We start from the raw sequence: 26,712 nt of genomic DNA on the forward strand, positions 1-26,712 counted from the left end.
CACCTCTGATTTTCATAGAAACTTCGACCCACTCAGATTCTGACCTGAGTTAGCTCACTCCTCCTTAGATAGTTTGACCCTTGTTTTTATTGGCATACCATGTTGGTGCTGGATTTACTGATGACATTTGATTAGCTTTAGCCATACTGCAACTCAGAACTCCTCAACTCAATCTATTCAACAGCTTCAGAATCCTCTAGCAGCAGGACGACAGGTGTGCACCATCATGCTTCGATTTTTTAAAGCTATTAATCTTTATAACTATCTTTAGCTATTAATCATCATAACCATCTGTGAAGGAGGGAAGCAGTCAGGTGATCTGGTCTCCAAATTGTAGATTAGAAAGTTTATGTCCTCACTCAATATGTTTTCAAGCAAAAATTGGATAACCACTTTTGAGTGATTGGGTTAGATGTCCTCTGGTCCCTTCTAAATCTGAGGTTTGATGATTCTTGTCACAAAAAATCCAAAACCAAATTAATATATTAAATATAACTCTCAGGGGCCAACACCATAGGAAAAGAATGCTACTGGGAAGAGTCTGAATGAAAGTGAAACATTCATGTTGGAAAGATTGGATGTAACATCCCATTTCTCAACAAGTTATAATTTAATTTTGTTAAAATAAAGGATACAGTGAGGACACATGTCTGTGACATTTCCACTAGGGGCTTTTCATTTTAATTTAGGTCATGGCAGAGTACTTTTGATGTTACTCACTGTTCGGGGACTGCAGATTGACCTGAATGGCTCTGGATCATTGGGGCTTATATTACTGCATAGGGATAAGACTTGTAATTTCGTTGTTGAAGGGAACTCCTGGATAAAGAACCTGTCTATCAATATGGGTCAACACCATAGAGTGTAGTCTGGAGCACTAAGAGAGGGGTTAAGTGCTTGCTCAGGATCACACCTGTGTCAGAGGCAGGACTTGACTGAGTCTGAGTCCAACTCTTTCTATCCACTACTTCATGTTGCATCATACTCAGTAGTAAAGGAGAGCTATAGTCCTTTACAAATACACAAATAAAGGATAAACAGACTCAGAGACCCTTTTGCTTCTATTAATTACAACATCAAAGATTTCAAGTTGAAAAGGACTTTAATGATCATCTAGTTCAACCCCCTCATTTTGTGGATCAGGAAACTGAGGCCCAGAGAAGTTAAATGATTTGCTCAGGATCATATGGCTTATTAAAGTGTTTGAAGTATTATTATACACTTATTAAAATGTCTGAAGTAGGATTCAAACTTGGGCCTTTCTGATCGTTCTCTATCTATTACATGAGTGGTCCTCAAAGTTTGGTCCACTGACCTCTGGGTATCCTCAAAGTCAAAACTATCTACCTAATAACACTAAGATAGTATTTGCCCATTAATATACTCCTCCCTTGTCTAACTACACATTTGTGTGAGGCTGAATTTTGTTTTTTCACATACTTCAACCAAAACAAGATTGCAACAAGTTGAAAGCAAAAGCAGATGAGAGAACCCAGTTGTCTTCTATTAAGCCAGATGTTAAACAAACATCCTGTGTTTGGCATTCAAAGTCCTTCATTACCTAGTCCCTTCTTATCCTTCCCATCTTCTTACACCTTACTCCCTACTATGTATCCTTCCATCCATTGACACTGTCTTGTCTGCTGTTCCACAAGCAAAACACTCTATATCTTGGCTCTACCTATTTGGCTGTCTTCCATGCCTGTAATGCTCTTCCTCCTTATCTCTGCCTACTTTCCTGGCTTTCCTGGTTTCCTTCAAGCCTCACCTAAAATCCCATCCTCTACTGGAAGCTTCTCCCAACCTCTCTTAATTCTAGTACTTTCCCTCTTTTTATTGTTTCCTATTTATTTTGTGTATAGCTTATTTATATCTATTTGTTTGCTTGCTCTCTCTTCCATTAGGTTGTGAGCCCCTTGAGGGTAGAAACTATCTTTTGCCTCTTTTTATATCCCCAACATTTAGCACAGTTCTTGGCACATAGTAGGCACTTAATAAATGTTTATTGACTGACTGACATTAAAAAGATTTACAAAAACACATAATGTAGTGCCACCCTTCTCACTATTTTTTGGGAAAATATTTTTTAATAAAATGCTATTTATGTTAACATTTAATGTGCTTATTATTTACAAATCAATAAAAATAAACATTTTAAAATTTTATCAGTTTTAATTTTTATTATGGTAAACATTAATAGATATATTCCACAAAAAAAAGTTCATGGGGAGTCTTCAATAATTTTTAGGAGTGTAAAGGGATCTTTCTGGAGCAAATTGAATGGGAATAGAAAGGAATATACATTTTCCTCAGCTGTACATGGTTTGTACACAGGTAAAAAAAAACCTGACCATCATTAGTGGATCAAAACCTCAAAAACAAATACAGAAAAGCAGAAATATTAAATATATCTTTCTCAGACCATAATGCAATAAAAATTAGATTTAAAAAATGGACATGGAAATATAAATTAAAATTAATTAGAAACTGACTAATCTAATTCTAAAGGGGAGTGGGTCAAAGACCAAATCATGGAAGTAATAATTTATTTAAATAGCATGACAACAATTAAGCAACATGCAGTCAAAGCAATACTTAGGGGAAAATTTATATCTCTAAACACATCAATAAAATAAAGAAAGAGTAAATCAATGAATTGGGCATACAACGAAAAAAACTGGAAAAAAATTAAAGTCCTCTATTAAACACCAAAATGGAAATCCTGAAAATCAAAGGAGAGATTACTAAAATTGAAAGTTAAAGCCTCATTAAAGTAATAGATAAAATTAGGAGCTGGTTTTATTAAAAAAAAACCCCAATAAAACAGATAAACCATTGGTTAATTTGATTAAAAAAAAGAAAATCAAATTGTCAGTATCGAAAAGTGAAAAGGGTGAATTCATGACCAAAGATGAAATGAAAGCAATTAGAATCTATTTTGCCCAATTATATGCCAATAAATCTGACAATCTAAGTGCAATGGACAAATATTTACAAAAATATAAATTGTCCAGATTAACAGAAGAGAAAATAGAATACTTAAACAACCCTATGTTAGAAAAAGAAATTGAAGTCATCAATAAGCTCTCTAAGAAAAAATCTCCATGAGCAGATAGATTTGCAAGTGAATTCTACCAAACTTTTAAAGAATAATCAATTCCCCTACTATGTAAACTATTTGGAAAAATAGGCAAAGAAAGAGTTCTACCAAATTCCTTTTACAACACAAATAAGATATTGATACCTAAATCAGGAAGAACAAAAACAGAGAAAGAAAATCAAAGACTAATTTCTCCAGTGAATATTGATGCAAAAATTATAAAGAAAATATTAGCAAGGAGATAACAGCAATATATCACAAAGATCATAAAAAGTTGGTTCAATGTTAGGAAAACTATCAGTATAATTGACTATATCAATAAAAAAATGACCAAATCATATGATTATTTCAGTGGATGCAGAATGACAAAATTCAACAGTCATTCCCATTAAAAACACTAGAAAACACAGGAACAAATGGAGTTTTCCTTAAAATCATAAACAGGACCTATCTAAAACCATCAGTAAGCATTATTTGTAATGGGGAGTTAGAGTCTGTAACTCAAAATATTAAAAAAAATGAGAGTTAAAGAGTATAAAATGGTCTTGAGACCAAAAAGTTTGAGAACTGCTGAACTCTAACATGTTAATTCCAAATCCAGTAGATGAAAGAGGGTTGGGGGGGGTGGAGCCAAGATGGCAGAGTAAAAGCAGTGGCTTGCTTGAACTCTCCCCCAAACCCCTCCAAATACCTGTAAAAAATGGCTCTAAACAAATTCTAGACCAGCAGAACCCACAAAAAGACAGAGTGAAACAAATTTCCATCCCAAGACTACCTGGAAGGTCAGCAGGAAAGGTCTGTTGCTATGGGCTGGAAGAGGAGTGAAGTTCAGTGTGGGCCATGCCAGCAAAGACGGGGGCCCAGCAAATCTGGAGCAGGCCTCAAGGGTTTGAATAATGGGAAGCTGTGGCTGTTTCCAGACTTCTCAACCCACAAATGCTAAAGACAACTTAGAAGGTCAGTAGGAAAGGTCTGTGACCATGGTGAGAGAGGAGCTTGGTCCAGTCCCAGTCCTGGTGCAGCCCTGAGTTGGTGCCTGCTTCCTGAGCTCTTGGCCCACAGATTGAGCGGGGATCGGGCAGCTGATCAGAGGGAGATTGCAGGGATCTCTTTGTTGGCACTCAGGAAGGATTCTCTTGCTTGGCCTGTGCTTGGATCTGGGTCACAGTCCTAGGGTGAGTAGGAGTGTTGGTGGGTAGAGTTTGTGGTGGTGGTGGATAGAGAATCCTCCTCACAATTCCAAGGCAGTAAAGAGTACTAGTGGTAACTCATAGATCAGAGCACAGGCCAGGAGACTAGTAAACATCTCTCCTTAGATCATACCACCTTGGAAGTACTGAAAACTTAAAGGTCCCTAGAAGTATCTCTGAAAACAGCTGCACAAAACCTTTGAAGCTTGGGAAAGTACATTCTCCACACTGGAAGCAGAACCCTGCCTTCACAAAGAGTTTATAACTCAAATAATTGGCTGGGCACATGAGCAAACAGTGCAAAAAAAGTCAGACCGTAGAATCTTACTTTGGTGACAAAGAAGATCAAAACATACAACCGGAAGAAGACAACAAAGTCAAAGCTCCTACAGTCAAAGCCTCCAAGAAAAATATGAATCAGTCCCATGCCTTGGAATAGCTCAAAAAGGATTTTGAAAAGCAAGTAAGAGAAGTAGAGCAAAACTGGGAAGAGAAATGCGAGTGATGCAAGGAAATCATGAAAAGCAAGTCAACAGCTTGCTAAAGGAGACCTAAAAAATACTGAAGAAAATAGCACCTTAAAAAATAGACTAATCCAAATGGCAAAAGAAGTCCAAACAGCCAATGAGGAAAAGAATGCCTTAAAAAGCAGAATTGGCCAGATAGAAAAGGAAGTCCAAAAGCTAACTGAAGAAAATAATTCCTTAAAAATTAGAATGGAGCAAATGGAAACTAATGACTTTATGAAAAATCAATAAATTGTAAAACAAAACCAAAAGAATGAAAAAATAAAAGACAATGTGAAATATCTCATTGGAAAAATATTCACCTAGAAAATAGATCCAGGAGAGATAATTTAAAAATTATTGGATTACCTGAAAGCCATGATCAAAAAAGATCCTAGACATCATCTTTTGAGAAATTATCAAGGAAAATTGCCTTGGTATTCTAGAACCAGAGGGTAAAATAAAAATTGAAAGAATCCGCTGATCACTTCCTGAAAGAGACCCCCAAAGGAAAACTCCTAGGAATATTATAGCCAAATTCTAGAGTTCCCAGGTCAAGGAGAAAATATTGCAAGCAGCAGTTCAAGTACTATGGAAACACAATCAATAACACAAGATTTAGCAGCTTCTACATTAAGGGACCAGAGGGCTTGGAATATGATACTCCAGAGTGCAAAGGAGATAGGATTACAACCAAGAATTACCTACCCAGCAAAATTGAGTATAATCCTTCAGGGAAAAAATTGATATTCAGTGAAATAGAGGACTTTCAAGCATTCTTGATGAAAAGACCAGAGCTGAATAGAAAATTTGAATTTCAATACAAGACTCAAGAGAAGCATGAAGAGGTAAACAGGAAAGAGAAATCATAAGGGACTTATTAAAGTTGAACTGTTTACATTCCTACATGGAAAGATGATATTTGTAACTCATGAGGCCTTTGTGTTATGGTAGTTAGAAGGAAAAATATGTGTATATATAGATAGATAAATGGCACAGGTTGAGTTGAAGATGAAGGGGTGATATCTAAAAAATAAAATTAAGGGGTGAGAGAGGATTGTACTGGGAGAAGGAAAAAGGGAGAGGTAGAATGGGATAAATTATCTCACATAAAACAGACAAGAAAAAGCTTTTACAGTATAGGGGAAGTGGGGGAAGGTAAGAGGTAATGAGTGAATCTTATTCTCATTGGATTTGGCTTAAGGAAGGAATAACATACACACTCTGTTGGGTATGGAAATCTATCTTACCCTACAGGAAAATAGGCAGGAAGGGGATAAAAAGGGGTGATGATAGAAGGAAGGACAGATTGGGGAAGGGGGTAATCAGAAGCAAATGCTTCTGAGGAGGGACAGGGCCAAAAGAGAGAATAGAATAAACAGGAGGTGGGATAAGATGAAAGGAAATGTAGTTAGTTTTTTACAACATGACTACTATGAAAGTGTTTTGCATGACTACACATGTATAACCTGTATTGAGTTGCTTGTCTTCTTAATGAGGGTGGGTGGGAAGGGAGGAAGGGAGAGAATTTGGAGCCCAAAGTTTTAAAAATAAATGTTAAAAATTGTTTTTACATGCAACTGGGAAATAAGATATAAAGACAATGGGGTATAGAAATCTATCCTGCCCTACAGGAAAATAGAAGGGAAGGGGATAAGAAAAGGGGGGTGATAGAAGGAAGACCAGATTAGGGGAAGGGATATTCAGAACGTATGCCGTCTTAGAAGGGGGAGAGAAAATTTGGAACTCAAAATCTTGGAGAAGTGAATGTTGAAAACTAAGAATAAATAAATAAATTTAAATAAAAAAATAAAGAGAGTTGGTAAAATTCCTTTGGTGTTGAATGATTTGTATTCATTGGTTATTCTGGCTGTTTCTGTCTATTCTTTACCTCTCTCCTCCCCTGCTCTACCTTCACTCTATGGGGAAAGGCCCTACTCCAATCAGACTGTGTCAGTTGATTCAATAAAGAAGTTGACCTTTTCCTAATCATTTTAATCCTATGTATATTAAAGCTTTGATGTCTCTTGGACTACTGATGACATATAGACCTTCCACAAAATATAATACTTATGGTCAAAATATTCATATAAATATTGAGAAATTAAATTATATGTATGCCACTAATAACACTGAATGAAGAGTTTTCTTTGATGTGATACTGCTTTATCTTTTGGGTAAGATCTGTTGAAATGATGCCTGGGCATGCTCTGACATTTGAGAGAGCTATTTCTATTCCTGGACTATGTTTCTTAGTTGCCTTCCACTCAGGAACAAAAAAAAAATCACGCCTCACCACAGTCACTACACAGAGTTCTTCACAATTCTCCCAAGACTTGTACTATCATTTTATAGTTTATACTCCCTGAAAGAAAACATGATTTGGAGCTTACAAAGTGAGCAAATCCTGTTTCACCAGGCCTCCACTGCCTGAGTAACATTTTGACTTTAGTCTCCTAGTAGTACACAGCACAGGACCCATTGAATTTGGTGGTACCTGCAAGGCAACTCTCAGACCTGATATTATTGCCAGGAAACCTCTTTTCTCTGCTAGGCTAGATTTTGGAATTGTGTTGCCTAAGGAATGAAAAATTCTCTCTCCTCTATGCAGAGTAGTAAGGTTTGATGCCCTTGCACTACCCTCTCAGGTCACAACAACATACTTCCCATTTCCATGTGATTCTATTGCTTTTCCCGGTATAAGGGGGGCAGAGAAGGGAGAATTCTTTTTAATAATCTTTCTTTTTAGAAATGCTTACATTTTCTCTACACATACTATCTTGTTTCTTTAAGAGTTCCATATATTCTTATAATTTTGTTGTCTTTTGATTTTGTTCCATTAATTTTCCTTCCTTTTCTGCATTTTGTGTTTTCTTCTTCTTCTTCTTCTTTTTTTAAGAGAATCTGCTATCTTGAAAAGCATTCCAGTTATTTATTCTAAATCTTCTCTCTTCATTTTTCCTCTGTTTTTATCTGTCTTTTCTATCTTTGCTGATTTTTCTGTGGTGCCTTTACAATAAGTATGTCTGCCTAACCATCAGTCCTTTCCCTTCATAGGCCCAGTGGTGAACAAGCTCCTGCTGCCAATTTTCAGTTCTCAGACTGTTAGGGTTGAATAAGATTTCTGATCCTCAAAGAGTAGGGGGTATGTGTGGGAGGGGTGATCAATGAGATGCTGACACAGGGAGACTTGGAAAGGCCGCTATTCCTAGATCTACTCTTCTGGGCTCCAGTTTCCTTTCAGTAACATTCTTCTGTTCTGAGGCTGACCCCAGGGGTTACTCATATCCCAGGGCCCCAGTCTACCAAGCGTAGGTAGACCTACCTTGGGACACATCTGAGTCCGAAATCTGTCTGTACGTTTCCTCCCGTGAAATATTAAACAGTTCTCAATAGCACCATACTTTTGGGTCTCTTCCCTTTATGTCTTTACTCCTCTCGAGCTGAACCTTTTTCTGCTTTTATGTATCAGGGCTTGTCTGGTTCATGTAAATCAGTCCGCCCTAGAAATAGGGATCCCTGTGGAACACTTCATTGAGATTACTTCCAAATATTGATATCTATAATTGAAGCTTCCACAAGGGATGTATGACTGCCCTGGGCTAGCATGACCACAGTCTCTGTGTGTGGAGGGCAGGGGAAGAAGTTAGAGTGCCAAGAATAATGGGCTAATATCTTTTTTCTGTAAGAATTAAATTGGGAGGGTTCTTTTTTTTTTCTGCCTCTTCCCATCCCTGCCTTTTTTTCCCCCGCCCATTGTTGAGCAATTTCTTTCAGTTCTGTTTATCTGAGATAGTAATGGTAATTGAGCCCTAGGCTACCTTGAACATATTCTCAGAATTCTCCCTCACCTTATTCTTTTTTGTTTGTTTGTTTTTTTGGTTAGGCAATGGGGTTAAGCGACTTGCCCAGGGTAACACAGCTAGTAAGTGTTATATGTCTGAGGCCTGATTTGAACTCAGGTCCACCTGAATCCAGGGCTGGTGCTCTATCCACTGTGCCACCTAGCTGCCTCTCGCCTTACTCTTAATGCCTGGAATATATGTGAAGGAAGATTTTTCCCCACCTGCTTAAGATATCAATCAGGGAAAAGAAAAAAAAAGGAAGAAATACTCAGTTATGCCTATATAAGATATTATTATTTCAATTTTCCTATCTATAAAATGGGGATAATAATAGTACCTATTTCTCAGGATTGTTGTAAAATAAAATGTTTGCAAATTTCTTTGCAAAACTTAAAGCTCTGTATAAGTACTAGCTATTATTTCTTTTACTAATCAATTTAATCTTATGTATATAAAATTTGTAGTGATTCATATATTGTGTATCTAAATTAATGAGTGGAAAGGGGAAGAAAACTAAGAGTGAGTTCTCCCTTTGGTTGAGGGTCAGAGCTAGATGCTTACAGCAGTTGTTATTTTTAAATGTTAATGTTTAATCTCCTACACTAGGATTTGGGAAACTGTAGCACCGTTGTAAAGGTGTGAGGCTACCTCTGAGACTAAGCAAAAGAAAAATCAACCTGCTCACTGTGGGGAGCACTTTGGCTTTTTGAGATGGGGGAGCTCTGTGTTGTGGCCAGATGGGATAATGCAACCTACTGAAAGTTTGGGTGCTCCTTATAGATGTAGCCCACAGAGTTTAAGAGCTGCTTGAGAACAAAGCAACTGAAGTAGAATCCCACCTGGTGACTAACTCAGATATAACATTCTGAGTAAATTCAGATCCTTGACTGGATTTTAGCATATATGGCAGTACCAGTGAACCAACAACCAAACAACAATGCCTCAATGATGTCATAATATGAGAAAAGATGAAGAAAGACAACTTGAATAGCTTTTGAGTTATCATATTGAATCATATTTTTTTAACACCTTGTGAATTTCCCCCATCAATGCTGGGGATGAAACAAATGATTTTTCCCCCTTTTTACACAATTCAAGTGACAGTAAACCATCAACATCTACAACAGGTGCTCCAAAGTAATTGTTTAGTTTATTTTCTTTTCTTGCAATCTAGTGGTATATTTAGTACTTTATGTAAAATTTCTGGGAATTTTTACACATTTGCATCACATGATTTATGATCCCTCACTTAATCCTACATTGGAATCCAGCCCTGTATCAGAGTAACAATAGAAATTCAAATGCTTTCCCAGGAAGCCGTTGTATATTGAAGTCATTAACTGTGTGAAGGCTTCTGAATTTGTTCTTGAAGAATTCTGGGAGAAAAACCTGGAATAAGGAGGACGAAGAGGGGCAGCAGCAACAGAACCCATGATGCAAGAATGAAAGGTTAGGTCGCCTCCATCCTCAGGCTTCATGGGAATTTTTCAGAGTCAAGAACTTAGCATCAAAATTTTGCTTACCTGCTCTTCCTTTCAAAGACCTTGAAAGAAGTGGCCGTTAGCACAGAAGCAGTTGCTGGGTTAACTGTGCAGCTGAGGTGGGGGAGGAATGACTGTGATTAGTGAGGGCTGAGCCTAGTGTACCAGGTCGATTGAGTTGATCCCTATTTTCTTTAAAAACAATTTCTTCCTCTCATGGCTGTAGGGCAGGGAGAAGTATATTCTCTCATTTGGAGCTTTCATGATAAATGTTATTATTATCCTCGTACATCAGATGAGGAAATGGAGGCTCACATTCCAACGTGGAAGCAAAATGTAAAAACTATGCATATATATATATGACATATATATACATATATATATGCATATATATATGACGTATATATACATATATATGCATATATATATGCATATATATATATGACAAATGGAAGGTATTCTCTAAGGGAAAATACCAACAATAGGGGCATGGTGTGGGGAAAAAAGTCTCAGAAAAACTGGGATTTCAGTTGAGTCTTGAGGGAGATTAGGAGAATCAGAAGGAAGAACAAAATAATGATGGAGAATTGACTAATGGAAATGCAGAAAATTGAGAGATGGAGTATTGTGTGCAAGGAACATCAAGAAAGTCAATGTTGCTGTATTATAAAGTAGAGAGTTATGTGTAAGAAGACTGGAAATGTAGGATGGGACCAGATTATAAAGAGTTTTAAATGCCAAATAAAGGATTTTCTATTTGTTCCTGGAGGTAATAGGAAACCACTGGAGTTTATTGAATGTGTGTGTGGTGGTGGTGGTTGGGTGACATGGTCAGACTTGTGATTTTAGGAAAATAATCTTGACAGCTGAGTGGGGGATGAATTTGAGTGGGGGAGATACTTGAGGCAGGGAGATTAACCAGAAAAGATGCAAGGCATAAACTCCAGAAGAATGTTGCAATTAATGGCAGCTGCCGTTTCTCCAGCTCAGAGCCATGGGAGGAGGAGATTGTCTGCAGGGGCAATAGGGGTCATCTCATTCAACCTGGTATTCTAGGCCCAGTACTCATTCATCAAAATAATTCTCTCTCCTGCCTTAGTTGCACTGTTAACTGGAACAGTTGCTGTGCTAGCAACAGCTGCTTTTTCAGAGTCTTTGAAGGGAAGAAAAACAACAACAAAAAAGTACAAATCCTACATTAAGTGCTTGACTGCAAAAAATCTGCATGACTCAAGATGGAGGCAACTCTGCCTTCTATCTCTAGATTGTTACTTCTTCCCATGACCTCTCTGCCAACAAACCCAGAAGCCTTCACATAGTTCGTGCCCTTAGTGGCCAGTTGAATCTATTTACTTACCCTGATATAAAGGCAGATTCCAACACACAGTTACATACATATTTGTTCAGGGACAGGGGTAGAGGGAAGAGAAAAGCTAATACTAACTTCCCTTCCCTGCTCACCCCTTAATAGGACTTTTCATAGACCATGAAATACATTTTTTTTCTTTTTTAATGTATTTTTATTTATTGCATCAAATATTTCCTAATTATATTTAAAACATTTTTAACATTCATTTAAAAAATTGAGCTTCAAATTATTTCCCTCCCTCCCATCCCCAGCCCCATACCTTGAGAAGGCAAGCAATATAATAGCGATTATACATGTAAAATCACGTAAAACATATTTCCAATTAGTCATATTGCAAAATAAAATGTAAAAAGTAAGAAAAATAAAGTGAAAAAAGTATGTTTCAATCTTCAGAGTTTTTCAGTTCTCTCTCTGGAGGTGGATAGCATTTTTCATCATGCGTCCTTTGGAATTGATGACATACAATTTTCACAACAGAACACATGGAGTACCACTATTAGTTTGTGACAATGGTACATATGTAGTGGTTTTCCCCATGCTTGTGTTCTCACACCATAGATTGAGGGAAAGTTACAGGTGACTTGGGCTATTTTTTTTTTGTGTATGTATGTGATCTTTTTGCTACCCAGAAAGAATTTGTGTTTTTCTTTCCTGTAGAAATGAAATTAATTTGGGAAAATTCTTTCAGATTCAAGTATGGGCCAGTTATGAATGGGTTAAATAGTTCCTAAAACTTATCCAGAATTTCAAGCATAATCCTCCTGACTGGCTATAGCTATTAGTGTCCTTTGAAATTCTTTTCAGCCAAGTTTTTATAACCATGCTGCCTGCCACAAAAATAAATCATACTTCCACAACTGTAGGCTGTCAGGTTACTGAATAATCTCCTTTCCTATCTTTACTGCCCTAAAACATATATGGAGACAAATGAAGGGAAGTGAAAATGTGGTGTGAAGGGATATGCCATAGAGCATGGTGACTGGAATTTCTCTTTTCACTGAGGTTAGAACAGGAAGGAAATAAGCTTCATAAATAGATTGAGGTTAAATATGACAAGACTTTTCTGGCAGAGAGAAAGATTATAAAGATACAGCATTAGGTGACCTAGGGAATGCTGTGGTGTAGAAAGCACATTTGATCTGGAGTCAGAGAATCTGGGTTTGAGTCTTGGCTCTGCTACCTATGTGGCTTTGAGCAAATCAATGTGTCTCTCTGGGCCTTTGTCTCCTTAAATGAATGTGGCTGGACGAGACCAACTCTAAAGTCCTTTTTCAGTTCTAAATCAAAAGTGGGGTTACAAGGTCTCCTTCTGCTGAATGTGGAAACAAAGCATAAGATGGGAAAGGAAGGCTCCTGGAGATTCTTAGTTAATAAAGAAGGTGGCAAGGGGAAGGGTGCCAGGCACAGTGTTGAGTGGTTAGGAGCTGTGATGATTGGGAGGAGAAAAGTGAGAGGAAACTGACTTTTAAGACTTAGAGATACCTAGGTTGGGATTCCCCTAGTTTCTGTATCTAGAACAAGGAGACAGTCTTCTAGGACAATGGCAGCAAGAGAGAACTCAGACCTTGGAAGCTGATGATGATGAGAAATAATTAATTGACAAGCATTTTTTAAGTTCCTTCTATATGCCAGGCACTGTACTAGATCCTGGACATGCAAAGATGTAAATGGAACAGCCCCTTTTCACTAGCAGCTTTACATTTTGTAGAAGAAGACAGGAAGTATATAACCAGATATTTGCCTAGGATTCTTCTCCTTGGAATCTAGGTATTTGCATAAATATCATCTAGGTGGTAAAGTTCATAGAGAACTGACCCAGCTAGAATCAGAGAGACCTGAGTTCCAATCCTGCCTCAAATACCAATGACTTGACCCTGGGTAATGAAATGATGAAATGGGGATAATAGTAGTATTTACTTCCTATGGTTGTTATGAAGATAAAATGATATATTTGTAAGGCATTTTGCAGACCTTGAAGTGCAATATAAATGACAGCTATTATTATTATAAAATTCTCCTTGTTGGTGAACAGAATGATTACTCAATGCTCTGTGCCAATGAGAGGGACAGAGTTGGAGAAGAGCTTGGGAAAGGAAAATTGTTTTGTTTTGTTTTATTTTGTGGCTTCTGGCTTTAAAAAAGAATATATTATTTCCAGTCTCTCTTCAGGAAGATGTTGCTGGAGAGGGAGAAAGACTTTGGAAAGAATCCAACGTGTACAGAATCCATCACCTCGCTTTTCATACTCCCTTTTCCAGCTTGCTATATTAAAGATCAGGAAATTTCTCCTTGGGTGAGAATGTAAACTCACATTCTCTCTCTGTTTCTTTCTCTGTCTCTGTTTCTTCTCTCTCTCCTCTCTCTTTTTCTCTCTCTGTCTCTCTTTGTGTCTCTGTCTCTGTGTCTGTCTTTCCATCTGTTTCCTCTGTGGTCAATATGACTGGATAATTTTGTATAAATGGGAAACACAATGGTTGGGGTTGAGGAGCTACAGTGGGAATTTTTAAAAGTCTATCCTTTTGCCCCCAAGAAGTTTATTCTTAGGATCCTGAAATAGTTTCAGTCATAACTGTATGTTGGCAGCCCCTCTCTGTGTGTCAGATTGGGGTGAGAGAGCCAGCCTATGGTTAGAGTTGTTGGGGGCAGGGCATATAATGTGAGTGTTATACCGATCTGGTAAAACATAATTTCATTTTTTTAAAATATGGTGTTCCTCATGTCTAGGGCCTCTCAGATCTCTTTATATTTTTTATTTTTTTTTTAGTGAGGCAATTGGGGTTAAGTGACTTTTCCAGGGTCACACAGCTAGTAAGTGTCAAGCGTCTGAGGCTGGATTTGAACTCAGGTCCTCCTGACTACAAGGCAGGAACTCTATCCACGGCACCACCTAGCTGCCCCTCAGATCTCTTTTTAAAGAAAGCATTCATCATGTATCAATCAAATAATCAACCAATATTTTATTAAGCACATATTATGTCTTTAGAGGTGCTGTGCTAGGTATTGAGGATACAAGTATAAGGGCTAAAACAATCCTTCCTCTCAAGGATATAATCCAATGGAGGAAATAATATGTATGTTTAAGTATATGTAAGTTTCAGAGGAGGTAGCACTCTGCATTGCCAAAGGAGTTTCCTGACTGGAAGTTTTCTACACCAAAATAAGAAGACCAATCCAAAAGAGAGAGGTACCAAGGAGGCATTAAATGTTAGGCTACAGACATTTTACTTTATCCTGAAAACTATAGGAAGTCACTGATAATTTTTGAGCAATGACATGACATTATCAGACTTGTGCCTTAGGAAGATTATTTTGGTAGCTGTATGAAGGATTGTTTGGAAATGAGAGAGAATGGAGGCAGAAAATTCAGTTAAAAGGTTATTTGAGTTATCCAGCAAGAGGTGATGACAGTCTGAGCTAGGGTGGTGGCAGTGTGTGCTGGAAGATAAAGATAGACATAAGATATGCTGTGTAAACAGAATTGTGAAAACTCTGTAACATATTGGCTAATAGCTAGCTAGTATTTTTGCACCAAGATGTGCAAAGTACTTTATACATGTTAGGTCATTGATCCTCACAGAACCCCAGAATACAAGTGCTATTATCTCCATTTTACCTATGAGGAAACTGAGGCTAAGACAGATTAAGTGACTTGTCCAGAGTGATAGGCTAGCAAGCATTTGAAGCAGGATTTGACCTTAGATCTTCCTGATTCCAAATTCAACACTCTATTTACTGTGCCAACTAACTGCCCTAGGTCATATGGTGATATATTGGCTAGTTCTAAGAGAGTGGTAGGAATCAAAGATGATAAAAAGGTTTTGAACCTGGGTGACTGGGAATATGCTGGTGCCAAAAGAAGAAATAGGGAGTTAGGGAGAATTGGTTAGGTTAAGGGGTGAGTTCAGTTTTGGACATGTTGAGTTTGAGGTGTCAGAGGAACAGCTAAGTGGAGATGCCCTATAGGTAGCTGAAGATGTAGAACTCTGGGAAGAGATTAGGGATGAAAATATAGATTGTGAGGTAATAAGTGAACCCCTTGAAGAAGATAGATTACTAGGGGAAAAAAGCAAAGAAGAGGTTCTAGGCTAGAGCTATGATGAATACCCATACAGGCTGGGGGACTGGTCAGACTGATGGCAGGAGACGCAGAAGAGGGTAGTATCACAGAAGGCAAGGGAGGAGAGAGTGTCTTGGAGGAGGCAATGGTCAATAGTGTTGAATGCTACAGAAAGGTTAAGGAAAATAATGACTGAGAAAAGGCTATTGGAATAATTAGAAAAGCATTCTTGACCTTTGAGAAATCAGTTTCATCAAATTAGGGTAATTAGAAGTTGAATTGTGATAGGTTGAGGAACAAATGAATGCTGCACAAATGGACAATGAACATAGATTATTATTTCTAAATGTTTAACCAGTGAAACAGCAAAAAAAGATAAATAATGACAGCTTAAAAGATTATTGGATCAGAGGAGAGTTTTTAAGGATAGGAAAAATCTAAGTTTGTAGTTAGTTGGTTAAGTGGAGAAACAGTTGTGAGAGGAAACTCATGGATAATGAAGCAAAGTCTTAGAGGAGAGAGGAGGGGAAAACCACAAGTGAAGGGATTAGCCTTGGCAAATTAAGGATCACCTTATCTGTGACTAGACCTCGGCAGAAGAAGAGGATGGAGATTGAGAGAGGTTTTGAGGTGTCAAGTATGGGAGATGAGGGAACTCAAGACGGATGCCCTGGATTGTTTCAGCAAAGTAAAAGGTGGCTGTCCTTTACTCTGGGAGAGGGTATGGAGCACACATATAGGAATTAAAAAAAGAGGAAAAGAATTATGACAGCCTTTATTGGAAGCATGAGAGAGAGTCTATCAGAGTTGCAGCAATAAGGTTCTAGGTGAGATTAAATAACATAAATTTGGACTGGACAAAGTCTCCATAGTTTCAAGACTTTTTCCTGCAACATTCAATGACTTGAGAATAGATTGGAACATAGGAAGCAGCTGTTAGTTGTGACCAAGGATTGAGGATTAATAGAATATAAATGGTTCAAAGTCAGGGGGGCAAAAATTCAAGGTAGAGGACAAAGCCTTGTAGAATTAGTTTTATTTCAGGGATAGTCAGTCAACAAACATTTATTAATCATTTACTATATACCTGATACATGATAAATACTGGGTATACAATGAAAGGAAAAAAAAACACCTCTCCTTCCCTCCTCCTTCTAAAGGGAAAGACAACATGCAAATAGCTATGCACATACAAAATGCATACATACACATAAACACATACAAAGATTCATAAAAACATGTGCTCACATGTGTGTATATGTTTGTATCTTGTATGTGTGTATGTGCATATATGTGTATGTGTATTCGTATGTATATTTGTATGTGTGCAATCTCAAAAGGAAAGTTCTAGGGAGGAGGGAGATAAGGAAAGGCCTCCTACGGAATATGGTACCTGAGCTTCATTTGAAAGGAAGAGAGGTAAGCTATGAGGTCAAGGTGAGAAGGGAGAGCATTCTAGGAGTGGAGTTGAGAGATTGATGTCTTGTGTGAGGAAGAACAAATAGTCCAGTATACTAGGAGGGCATACCAGAATAGAATCAGAGAGCAAGTGAAACCCGCATTCTGAGAAGTTAAAGCAAGGTCCTACTTCTAATCTTTTCTCTCTGTTGCAGACACAAGATAGAATAGAATAGTCCAGATGACCAGAAATAGGAACCACTAGAGTTTACAGGTGTGTGTGTGTGTGTGTGTGTGTGTGTGTGTGTGTGTGTATGTGTAGGGTGAGTAGTAGCATGGTAAAACCTCTGTTTTAGAAAATCACGTTGGCAACTGAGTAGAGAATGGGTTGGAGATCTAAGTAGGAAGACTATTTGGAAAGCTATGGAAATAGTTCTGAGTGAGGGGTGATGAGTGTGGCTATGTGAATGGAAAAAGGGGGACATATATGAGAGATATTATGAAGGTAGAAAGGGTCCAATTTGGCAATAGATTGGATTTTTGGGGAGAGTTTGATGAAGAGTAAAGGATCATACTGACATGGTAAATCTGGGTGATTTAGGATGATGATGGTGCCAACAGTAAAGGAAAGTTTGAAAAAAAAAGTTTTTGGGAAAAGATAATGAGATTTTTTTTTGCCAGTTTGAGATATTCAAAAGGAGCTGAGTCAAGATTTTGAAGTCATGAAAGTAAGGCCAGAGTAGTTGGGAGATGGAGTAGAAGAACAGGGAAGGATTGAGGCAAAGGAGTTTACAGTGATGATAAATCTCAAGTTTTGGAGGGAGGAGTCAATGGGAGAGAAAAGAAGACAAAAATCATGTATTTGAGAGGAGGAATTTCAAAGTTCAAAACTTGGTAGAATAATTTTGAATATGGAGAAGTCAAGGGGCCAAGGTTGGAACAATCGGTGGAATATAAAAGAAGACTGATTTTTACCTCTCACAAGGGGAAACTTTCTAACAATGTTAGTGTTCAAGAGTGAGTTGGTCTTCTTTGGGAGTCTAAGTACCCCATCGCTAGAGATGTTTAAGCAAAGATGGAATGACCACTTTTTTAGGATGTTGTAGATAGTATTTGTGATTTGGATAGAGGATGGACTTAGATAAAACTTAACATTATACATGAATGAAATAAGGATCTAGTCATGAAAATGAAGCCTTTTGGTTGGCCTGGGCTCCAGAAAGAGCTATATGAGTTCAGTCAGAAGATATAGTGTGGATCAAGAGAACCCTGGAATAAAACAGAAGTGCTGGCCAGATGAGAACCGGAAGAGAGCAAGGCTCCTACTGCCATAGGAAGGAACATTGGATGGGAGCCCATTTGTTATTACTTATCTCTCACTGTCATCCACTGATGATGCTCCTGGATTCTCTGAACTACTGTCTTCCCAAACCCTGAATCTGTGTCACACAGAGTTGGAGCTCAGGCAGTGACTGGAGTTTCTAATAAATAACTTCCATCGATTTGCCACCGCAGTCCCCTCATGGAACATACCAGATCAGGACCTCTGACTATGGGACAGCTGGGAAATATCTTACACAATATTTCTTCCCCTCCCCCACCATGTGCATAAAATCCCTGAAGGCAATGAGGCCAGAGAGGAGGAAATCATCACTGGCAAGTGAGGAATAGTGGAGCCTCAATTTTTGATCTTTCTATAAACATTGCTCCCAGAACTATTGTTACTGCCACAGGCACTTCTAGACTGAAAAGATGAAGATAATCTTGTCTGGGGCTTTGGTCCTTTACAGTCTTTTAGGAACTATTGCTCAGACAGGTAGGAAGTCTTTGAATTGGTTCTGGGGCTGGGTCTAGAGCAATGGCATTGAACTTAAATAGAAATGGGGGTCACTAATCAATACATATGGAGCCCTATGGGTTGCATATTGACTTAGTTTTATAATGTATTATTATCTATGATTTATTGTATTTTTATTTATTTTATTAAATATTTCCCAATGACATTTTCTTCTTCAGGCAGCATGCAACAGTGGCTGTGTGTCTGACACCTCTAGCCTAGAGTATGGAGCTAGGGATGGGTTGATATGGTGAAGGAATGGGAGGAAATGTTCACTAGGAGGGATATTTTCATTCCTAATATTTAGAATTACAGAGCAGGTAAAACCCTGTATTCTGAAAAATTAAAGGAAGGTCCTACTTCTAATCCTCTTTTTCTGTTGCAGACTTGAGAAAGGAGGTGTTTGTGTTCCCTAAAGAATCATCTGATGCCCATGTCCTCCTAATCCCTCAGATGAAGAAGCCGCTGCAGAATCTCACCGTGTGCCTGCGTGCATACACTGACCTCAACCGTTCCTATGCTCTGTTCTCCTATGCCACCAGAACTCATGACAATGAACTCCTCCTATTTAAGCCCAGAGTTGGGGAATATAATCTGCAGATTGGGAATGAAAAGATTTCCTTTGAAATCAATGATGACCTTTCTTACCCAGTCCATATTTGTGTAAGCTGGGAGTCAGCTTCAGGCATAGCTGAACTATGGATAAATGATAAGCCCCTCGTGAGAAAGGGCCTGAAGAAGGGGTATTTGGTGGGAGCAGAGGCAAAGATCATCCTGGGGCAAGAGCAAGATTCCTTTGGGGGAAATTTTGATCATAGACAGTCCTTTGTGGGAGAAATTGGAGAAGTTCACATGTGGGATTTTGTACTTTCTCCATTCCAGGTTCACTCTTTGTACAGTGGTCAGACCTTCAGTGGCAATATCCTAAACTGGGGAGCACTGAATTATTTGATAAAAGGTTATGTGGTCACCAAACCACAGCTGTGGTCCTGAGTCTCTGAGTCATAAGCATGCTAGCATACATAACTGACCGACAAGTGGATTATTCCTTCCCTAGGAGATTAGATCTCATGTAGCCAGATCTGAGGGTCTTTGTGCTACCCAGTTGAATAATAAAGAGTTAAAATACCCTTAATTTGTGTGCTATAGTATGATAGTAGCAATTCAGTTTTTCATAAGTTACTTATGTGAAATCTCAATTATCTGGAACCTAAACAGATATTAGATATTCATAAAGAACTCTAATTAACATGAGTTCCCACTGCATTGATGTACATTACTTATAAGGCACTGTGATGTTGTTGTTGTTGTGGATATCCACTTTACTGATATTGATCACAACCTCTCTATACTTTAGTAGATGGTGTACAAGAGTTTTTATGCCTTTTCCCCCACCCCAAATCACCACTTGAACCAATCAGGGTATGAGTTTCTTTGAAGAGACTTAATATAAGGGGAAAAGTTCCTAACAATTAGAGTTATCTCAAAGTGGAATGCACTACTGTGAGAGGTAGTGGGTTTCCCCTCACAAGAGAACATTGAACAAGGCTGACTTGTTGTCTAAATAAGTAAGTAAGTAAGTAGGTAAGTAACTCACAAGGTTGATTAACCCCTGCCCTTGTGTGTTGTAGAGGACTTCCTTTTTCAGTCGTGGATGGCTTGAGTTAGCCTCTGAAAGTCGCTTCCAGCACTGAGGTGCTGCCATTCTGAATTTAGCAAGGCTTATGTGGGAGATCAGGTAAATCATGGAACCGTAGATCAATATTATGCCTAAGGAGGGGCAGATCTAAAACCTGTCACTGAGCTCATTGTGGAAGCCTTTCCTCCTTGGTAGTTCTTTTTTTCTGCTGGCATAGCTTTTGAGAACCAGAGTTACTCCTTTACCCTGATGAGAAATTAAGGTAAGACAATTGATAGGGTTACATGATGTTATATAATATTAGTGGTATTCAAAATCTACAAAACAAGTCAGATCAATCAGACATTATTATGTCCCATTTCATTTTATCATTGTAGCAAACTTGGGAAAGCGACATTCATATAGAACTTCAAGGTTTACAAAACGTTTTATATTATCTCATCTGTGAAGTAACTAATAAAAGCTTAAACAGTGTTATTCTGCAGAAGAAACTGAGGAACAGAGAAGTCAAGTGGCTTGTCCTAAATCACAAATCTGTTAAGTGGTAGATTTAGGGATTTATTTGGGGAATATTTGAGCTAGAGATAGAAGGGAACTCAGGCATTAGCTAATCCAAATTGTTATTTTATTCATGAGGACTGAGACTTAGAAAAGATTAAATAATTTGCCCTAGGTCATAGAAATATCAAGAAGCAGCAACTGGGATTAAGGGGCAGAATCCAGTTAACTCTCTGATTCCAAAACCAGTGGTCTTTCCACTATACTTCTAAACCCTGGACTTTTGATTTCAGTCTCAGTGTACTTTCTATTGCACTTTGTGCTCTCTGCCCATGTGAGCTATTTCCCATTTGGGAAGAGTGATGTCTCTTCTATCTCATTACCCATTATCTGCTCTATCCTTGGCAAACAGGCTTCCTCTCCAAGTACTCCAATGAACCTTCTCTCTCCAAGGTTTCCAATGATCTCTTTTCTTTCAGTCCTCTTCTTTCTAGGCCTCTTTGCAGTTTTTGTTACTGTTGATTACTGCTCTCTATTGAAAACTCATGAGAGAAGCTTTGCAAATCTTAAAATTTTATGTATACCTAGGCATTATTTTTATTCCTCTTCAACTTCAGACATCACACTATTCTGGGTCTCACTGTACTTCCCAAATTACTTATTTTCTGTCTCTTTTATTGGCTCCTCTCTCTCCTCCCAACACCTCAATGTAAATATTTCCCCATGGTCTGTCTTTGAATCATTTATCTTCTCTCTATATACTATCTCCTTTGATAATTTCATTTACACTATAGTGGCAACCATGCCAATGACTCCAAGTCAATATTTCTAGTCTTTACAACTCTGCTGAGCTCCAGACCTGTGTCTCTAACTGACTTCAGGACATCTTCATCTGTGTGTTGCACCAGCAGCTAGAATTCACTAAACCATAGAATATTATCATTCCTCCTAAACTTGTTCTTCATTCTGACTTCATTCACTATACTAATCTGTGGCACTCTGATAAAAACTGCCTCCCACATTTACAACCTTGGAGTTATAAGTTCTTTTCTTCATCTCCATATCTAACAATTTGCTACAACATCACACAAATTAATTTCCTCCAGTCTATTCCCACTACCATTAACCTAATATAAATCCTCTTTAGCATCCTCTTGGACTATTTCAATAACTTCCTTTTTGTATTTCTGGTCTCCATTCCTTCCTCCCTTCAATTCATCTTTAATGCTATTGTTAAAATAATCTCTCTTAGACATTAGTTTGGCCATATTCCTCCTCTATTCAAAAATCTTAGGTGACTCATTATTACCTTCCAAAGAACGCTCACGCATGGAAGTCTAGTAATCAAGGACTTCCATGACCTAGTGGCACTCTACATTTTCAGCTTTATATCATGTCTGTGAACTCTTCCATATATCCACCCTACAGTCAAATAAACAAATGTTTTATCTCTGAACATACTCTCTGCTCTCACATTTCCATACCTTAATTAAGTTTGTTCTTCATGCCTGGAACACTCTCTCTCCATGTCTCCACTTGTTGATTCTGAATCAGACTTTAAGACAGGGATTCTTAACCTAAGGTCTATGAAGTTGCTTTAAAAATTTTTTTAAAAATGTATATAATTTGGTTTAATTTGTAATACTATGTCTTTATTTTTTGTATTTAAAATATTATTCAAAGAAAGGGTACATAGGCTTCATCAGATTGTCAAAGAGATTCATGATAGAAAACGATCATTAAGAACCTTTGCTTTCAAGCCCCAGTCAAATACCATCTCCTCAGGAAAACCTTCCTGATCCCACTTCTTGATAAAAATTTTTCCTCTCAGACCTCAGATGCAATTTTAAAAAATTCTCTAATCCAGTAGCCTAGAAGCAACTTGAGTGTGGGCACCGTTTAGTTTTTGTCTTTGTATCACCAATGCCTAGTACAGTGAGTGGTTGATAAGCGCTTACTTGAATTATTGTGTAATATTGTGTATTATAGCAATGTTGGTATCTTATCCATTCACTAAATGCTTTGAAAAATGAGATCTTCTTCTATTTAAACTTATATTTACCTAGTGGTTATTAGTTTAATTTTCTCAAAGTTATTGCTTAGGAACTTTTTGATTTGCTGTCTTGTCTTTGAAACTAGCAGCCAGAACAGTCTTTTTGTCTTACAGTCTTTCCTCATGACTCCTTGTTTGTATTCCTATTTTGTACTAACAGTATTCCATTTAGTATGATTGCCATTTGCATGTCCTAACAGATTGATTCATCATCAAGAGCAGGTATCTTGCCTTATTTAATTATCTATCCCAACTCCCAATCCCTTTTCACCATCCAGTGATTTAAATGTTATGGTGGATCTGAGATCTCATCAACATGGGTAATAAATTCACAGGTGCAGACTCCTACACACCCATGCCTCTTCATCCTGTGCTATTTCTGTTTATGTTCTTTCATAAATCTTCAAGATTTTCCCTGTGCTATGGAAATGTTTCTCTAATTCTGTTACTCTCCGCTCAAACATTTTTTCTTTCTTTACTTTTAACATTCATTTAAATTTTTTTTTGAGTTCCAAATTCTCTCCTCCCCATTTCCCTTCCCCTCCCCATTGAAAAGGCAAGCAATAAGATGCTCATTATACATGTGAAGTCATTCAAAATATATTTTCACATTAGCCACATTGCAAAAAAAAAAGCAAGAAAAACAAAGAAAGTGAAAAATTATGCTTCAGCTGCATTCAGAATTCATTAGCTCACTCTCTGGAGGTAGATAGCATTACTTTTTTTTATCATGAGTCCTTTGGAATTGTCTTGGATCATTGTATTGCTCAGAGCGGCTAAGTCTATTACAACTGATTGTCATTGTAATGTTGCTGTTACTGTATATAATGTTCTGGTTCTGTTCACTTCACTTTGCATCAGTACATATAAATCTTCTCAGAGTTTTCTGAAATCATCCCCCTCATTATTTCTAATAGCACAATAGATTTGTTTTGGCAGTTAGACTCCCAAATATTTTATATTGTTTGTAGTTATTTTAAATGGAATTTTTCTATCTCTTTCTGCTGAGTTTTGTTGGTAATATGTAGAAATGCTAGTGATTTCTGTGGGTTTATTTTATATCTTGCAACTCTGTTAAATTTGTTAATTGTTTCAACTAATCTTTTAGTTGATTCCCTAGGGTTCTCTAAGTATACCATCATATCATTTGCAAAGTGATAATTTTGTTTCCTCATTGCTTATTCTTATTCCTTCAATGTCTTTTTCCTGTCTCATTGCTGTAGTTAGCATTTCTAGTACAGTATTGAATAATAATGGTCATAATAGACATCTTTCTTTTACTCTTAATTTTATTGAGAAGGCTTCTACTTTGTCCCTGTTATACATAATGTTTGCTGATGATTTTAGATAGTACTACTTGTCATTAAAAACAAAACAAAACAAAACTTCATTCCTATACTTTCTAATGTTTCTTTAAATAGGAATTTTAAAAATAGGAATATTTTGTCAAAAGCTTTTTATGAATCTATTAATGTAATCATACGATTTTTGTTGATTTTATTATTGATATGGTCACTTATAGTTTTCCTAATATTGAACTATCTCTGCATTCCTAATATCAGTCCTATCTGGTCATAAGTGTATAATTGTTGTGATATGTTGCTGTGGTTTCTTTGCTAGTATTTTATTTAAAATTTTTACATCAATACTCACTAGGGAAATTGGTCTATAGTTTTTTTTCTCTGTTTTTGCTCTCCCTGGTTTAGGTATCAGCACCATATTTGTGTAGGAGAAGGCAATTTGGTAAGACTCCTATTTAACTTTTTTTTTTTTAAATAGTTTATGTAGTATTAGAATGAATTGTTCTTTAACTGTTTGGTAAAATTCACTTGTAAATCTGTCTGTTCCTGGGGAATTTTTCTTAGTGAGCTCATTTATGGCTTGTTCATTTTTTTTAAAGATAAGGCTATTTAAGTATCCTATTTCCTCTTCTGTTAATCTGATCAATTTATATTTTCATAAATATTCATCTATTTCACTTAGCTTGTCAGTTTTATTGGCAGGTAAGTAGGCAACATAGCTTCAAATAATTGCTTTATTTTACTTTTGTTGGTGATACATCCACCCTTTTCATTTTTGATACTAGTAATTTGGTTTCCTTCTTTCTTTTTTAAAAACAAATTAACCAGTGACTTATCTATTTTGTAGTTTCCCCCCATAAAATCAGTTCCTACTTTTATTTTTCTAGTTTAATTTTTTTTACTTCAAAATTTATTATTCTCTAATTTGATTTTAAGGATTTCTATTTTTGTGTTTAATTGAGAATTAAAAATTTTTTTTCTCCCTAGTTCTTTCATTGCTTGACCAATCCATTGATCTTCTCTTTTTCTCTTTTATTGAAGTAAACCTTTGAAGCTATAAATTTTTCCCTAAGTACTCTTATGGCTTCATTCTGCAAATTTTGATATATTGTCTCACTGTTGTCATTATCTTTAATGAGATTATTAATTGTTTCTATGACTTGGTTTTTGACCCACTCATTCATTAGGATTAGATTATTTAGTTTCCAATTAATTTTTAATCTATGTTTCAAAGGTCTGCTTTTCTGCATTTGTTTGCAAGGTTTTTATGTCCCAATATATGGTCAATTTTTTTTGTGAAGGTGCCCTCTATAATTGAGAAAAATGTTTTCTTTCTACTGCCATTAATTTTTCTCCAGAGGTTTAACATATCTAACTTTTAAAATTTATATTCATCTCCTTGACTTCTTTAGCATTTATTTATGGTCAAATTTATTTGGTTCTGAAGGAATAAGTTGAGGACCCTCACTAGTACAGATTTATCACCTAGTTCTTCCTGTAATTCATTTACCTTTTCCTTTAATAATTTGGATACTATACCATTTGGTGCATATATGTTTAATACTGATATTACTTCATTGTCTATGGTACCTTTTAGTGAAATGTATTTTCCTGTATTTTCCCTGTTTATCTCTTTTAATCAGGTCTATTTTCACTTTTGCTTTGTCTAAAATGATGATTACTATCCTTGCCTTCTTTACTTCAGCTGAAGCATAACAGATTCTGTTTCAGCCCCTTATTTTAACCGTGTGTGTGTGTATTTCAAGTATGTCTTTTGTAAATAACATAATATTGGATTCTGATTTCTAATCTATTTTGCTATCCACTTCTGTTTTATTGGTGAGTTAATTCTATTCAGATCAAGAATTATGTTTACTAACTGCATTTCACTCCATCCAATTTTCTTCTATTTCTCCTCCTCCTCGTCCTCCTCATCCTTATCCTAGTCCTCTTCCTCCTCTTTCTCTCTATGTCTCTCTCTCTCTCTCTCTTCAGTAGTCTGTTTTGCTTCTGACCACTGGCTCCCTTAATCTGTTGTCCTTATCAGTCTTTTTTTATAGATTTCTACACCCAATTGAGTGTGTGTGTGTGTGTGTGTATTCTTCTGTCTTTGAACTAGTTCAGATGAGAGTGAAGTTTAAGCATTGCCCACCACCCTCCATTCTCCCCCTCCACTGTAAGAGCTCTTCTTTGCACATCTCTTTTGTGAGATTTCTCCCATTCTTCCTTTCCCTTCCCCCTTCTTTCAGTGCATCCCTCTTTCTCATCCTTTCATTTTTAAAAAGATCATCCCAACATAATTGACTCACATCTACACCCTCTCTCTATGTAGACTCCTTCTAAATGCTGCAATAATGATGAAGTTCTTAGCAGTTACATGTATTATTTTCCCATAAAGGAATGTAAATACTCTAATGGTTAAACTTTAACTTATCAAG

General features: G+C 37.0%; 2 protein-coding genes across 2 annotated transcripts in view; one reads left to right on the forward strand and one right to left on the reverse strand.

Moving 5' to 3' along the window:
* The window catches only part of LOC114026395 (olfactory receptor 10J1-like), a 104,577-nt gene that overhangs the window by 18,540 nt on the left and 59,325 nt on the right, over positions 1–26,712 (reverse strand). The gene's annotated exons all lie outside the window — the stretch shown is intronic.
* On the forward strand, positions 18,597–19,918 carry LOC114026355 (serum amyloid P-component-like). The gene is made up of 2 exons (XM_027840034.1): positions 18,597–18,762; positions 19,169–19,918. Exons 1-2 carry the CDS (start codon positions 18,699–18,701, stop codon positions 19,774–19,776), a joined length of 672 nt encoding a protein of 223 aa, XP_027695835.1. The 5' UTR covers positions 18,597–18,698; the 3' UTR covers positions 19,777–19,918.

The sequence above is a fragment of the Vombatus ursinus genome, unplaced genomic scaffold (assembly GCF_900497805.2).
Source record: "Vombatus ursinus unplaced genomic scaffold, bare-nosed wombat genome assembly UNPS02014838.1, whole genome shotgun sequence".
Lineage (NCBI taxonomy): Eukaryota > Metazoa > Chordata > Mammalia > Diprotodontia > Vombatidae > Vombatus > Vombatus ursinus.

Bases quoted from the DNA above. Each gene is read 5' to 3' on its own strand.
- LOC114026355 (XM_027840034.1), top strand. From the start codon at position 18,699: ATGAAGATAATCTTGTCTGGGGCTTTGGTCCTTTACAGTCTTTTAGGA. The intron at 18,763-19,168 runs GTAGGAAGTCTT...TTTCTGTTGCAG, and splicing joins AGGAACTATTGCTCAGACAG to ACTTGAGAAAGGAGGTGTTT.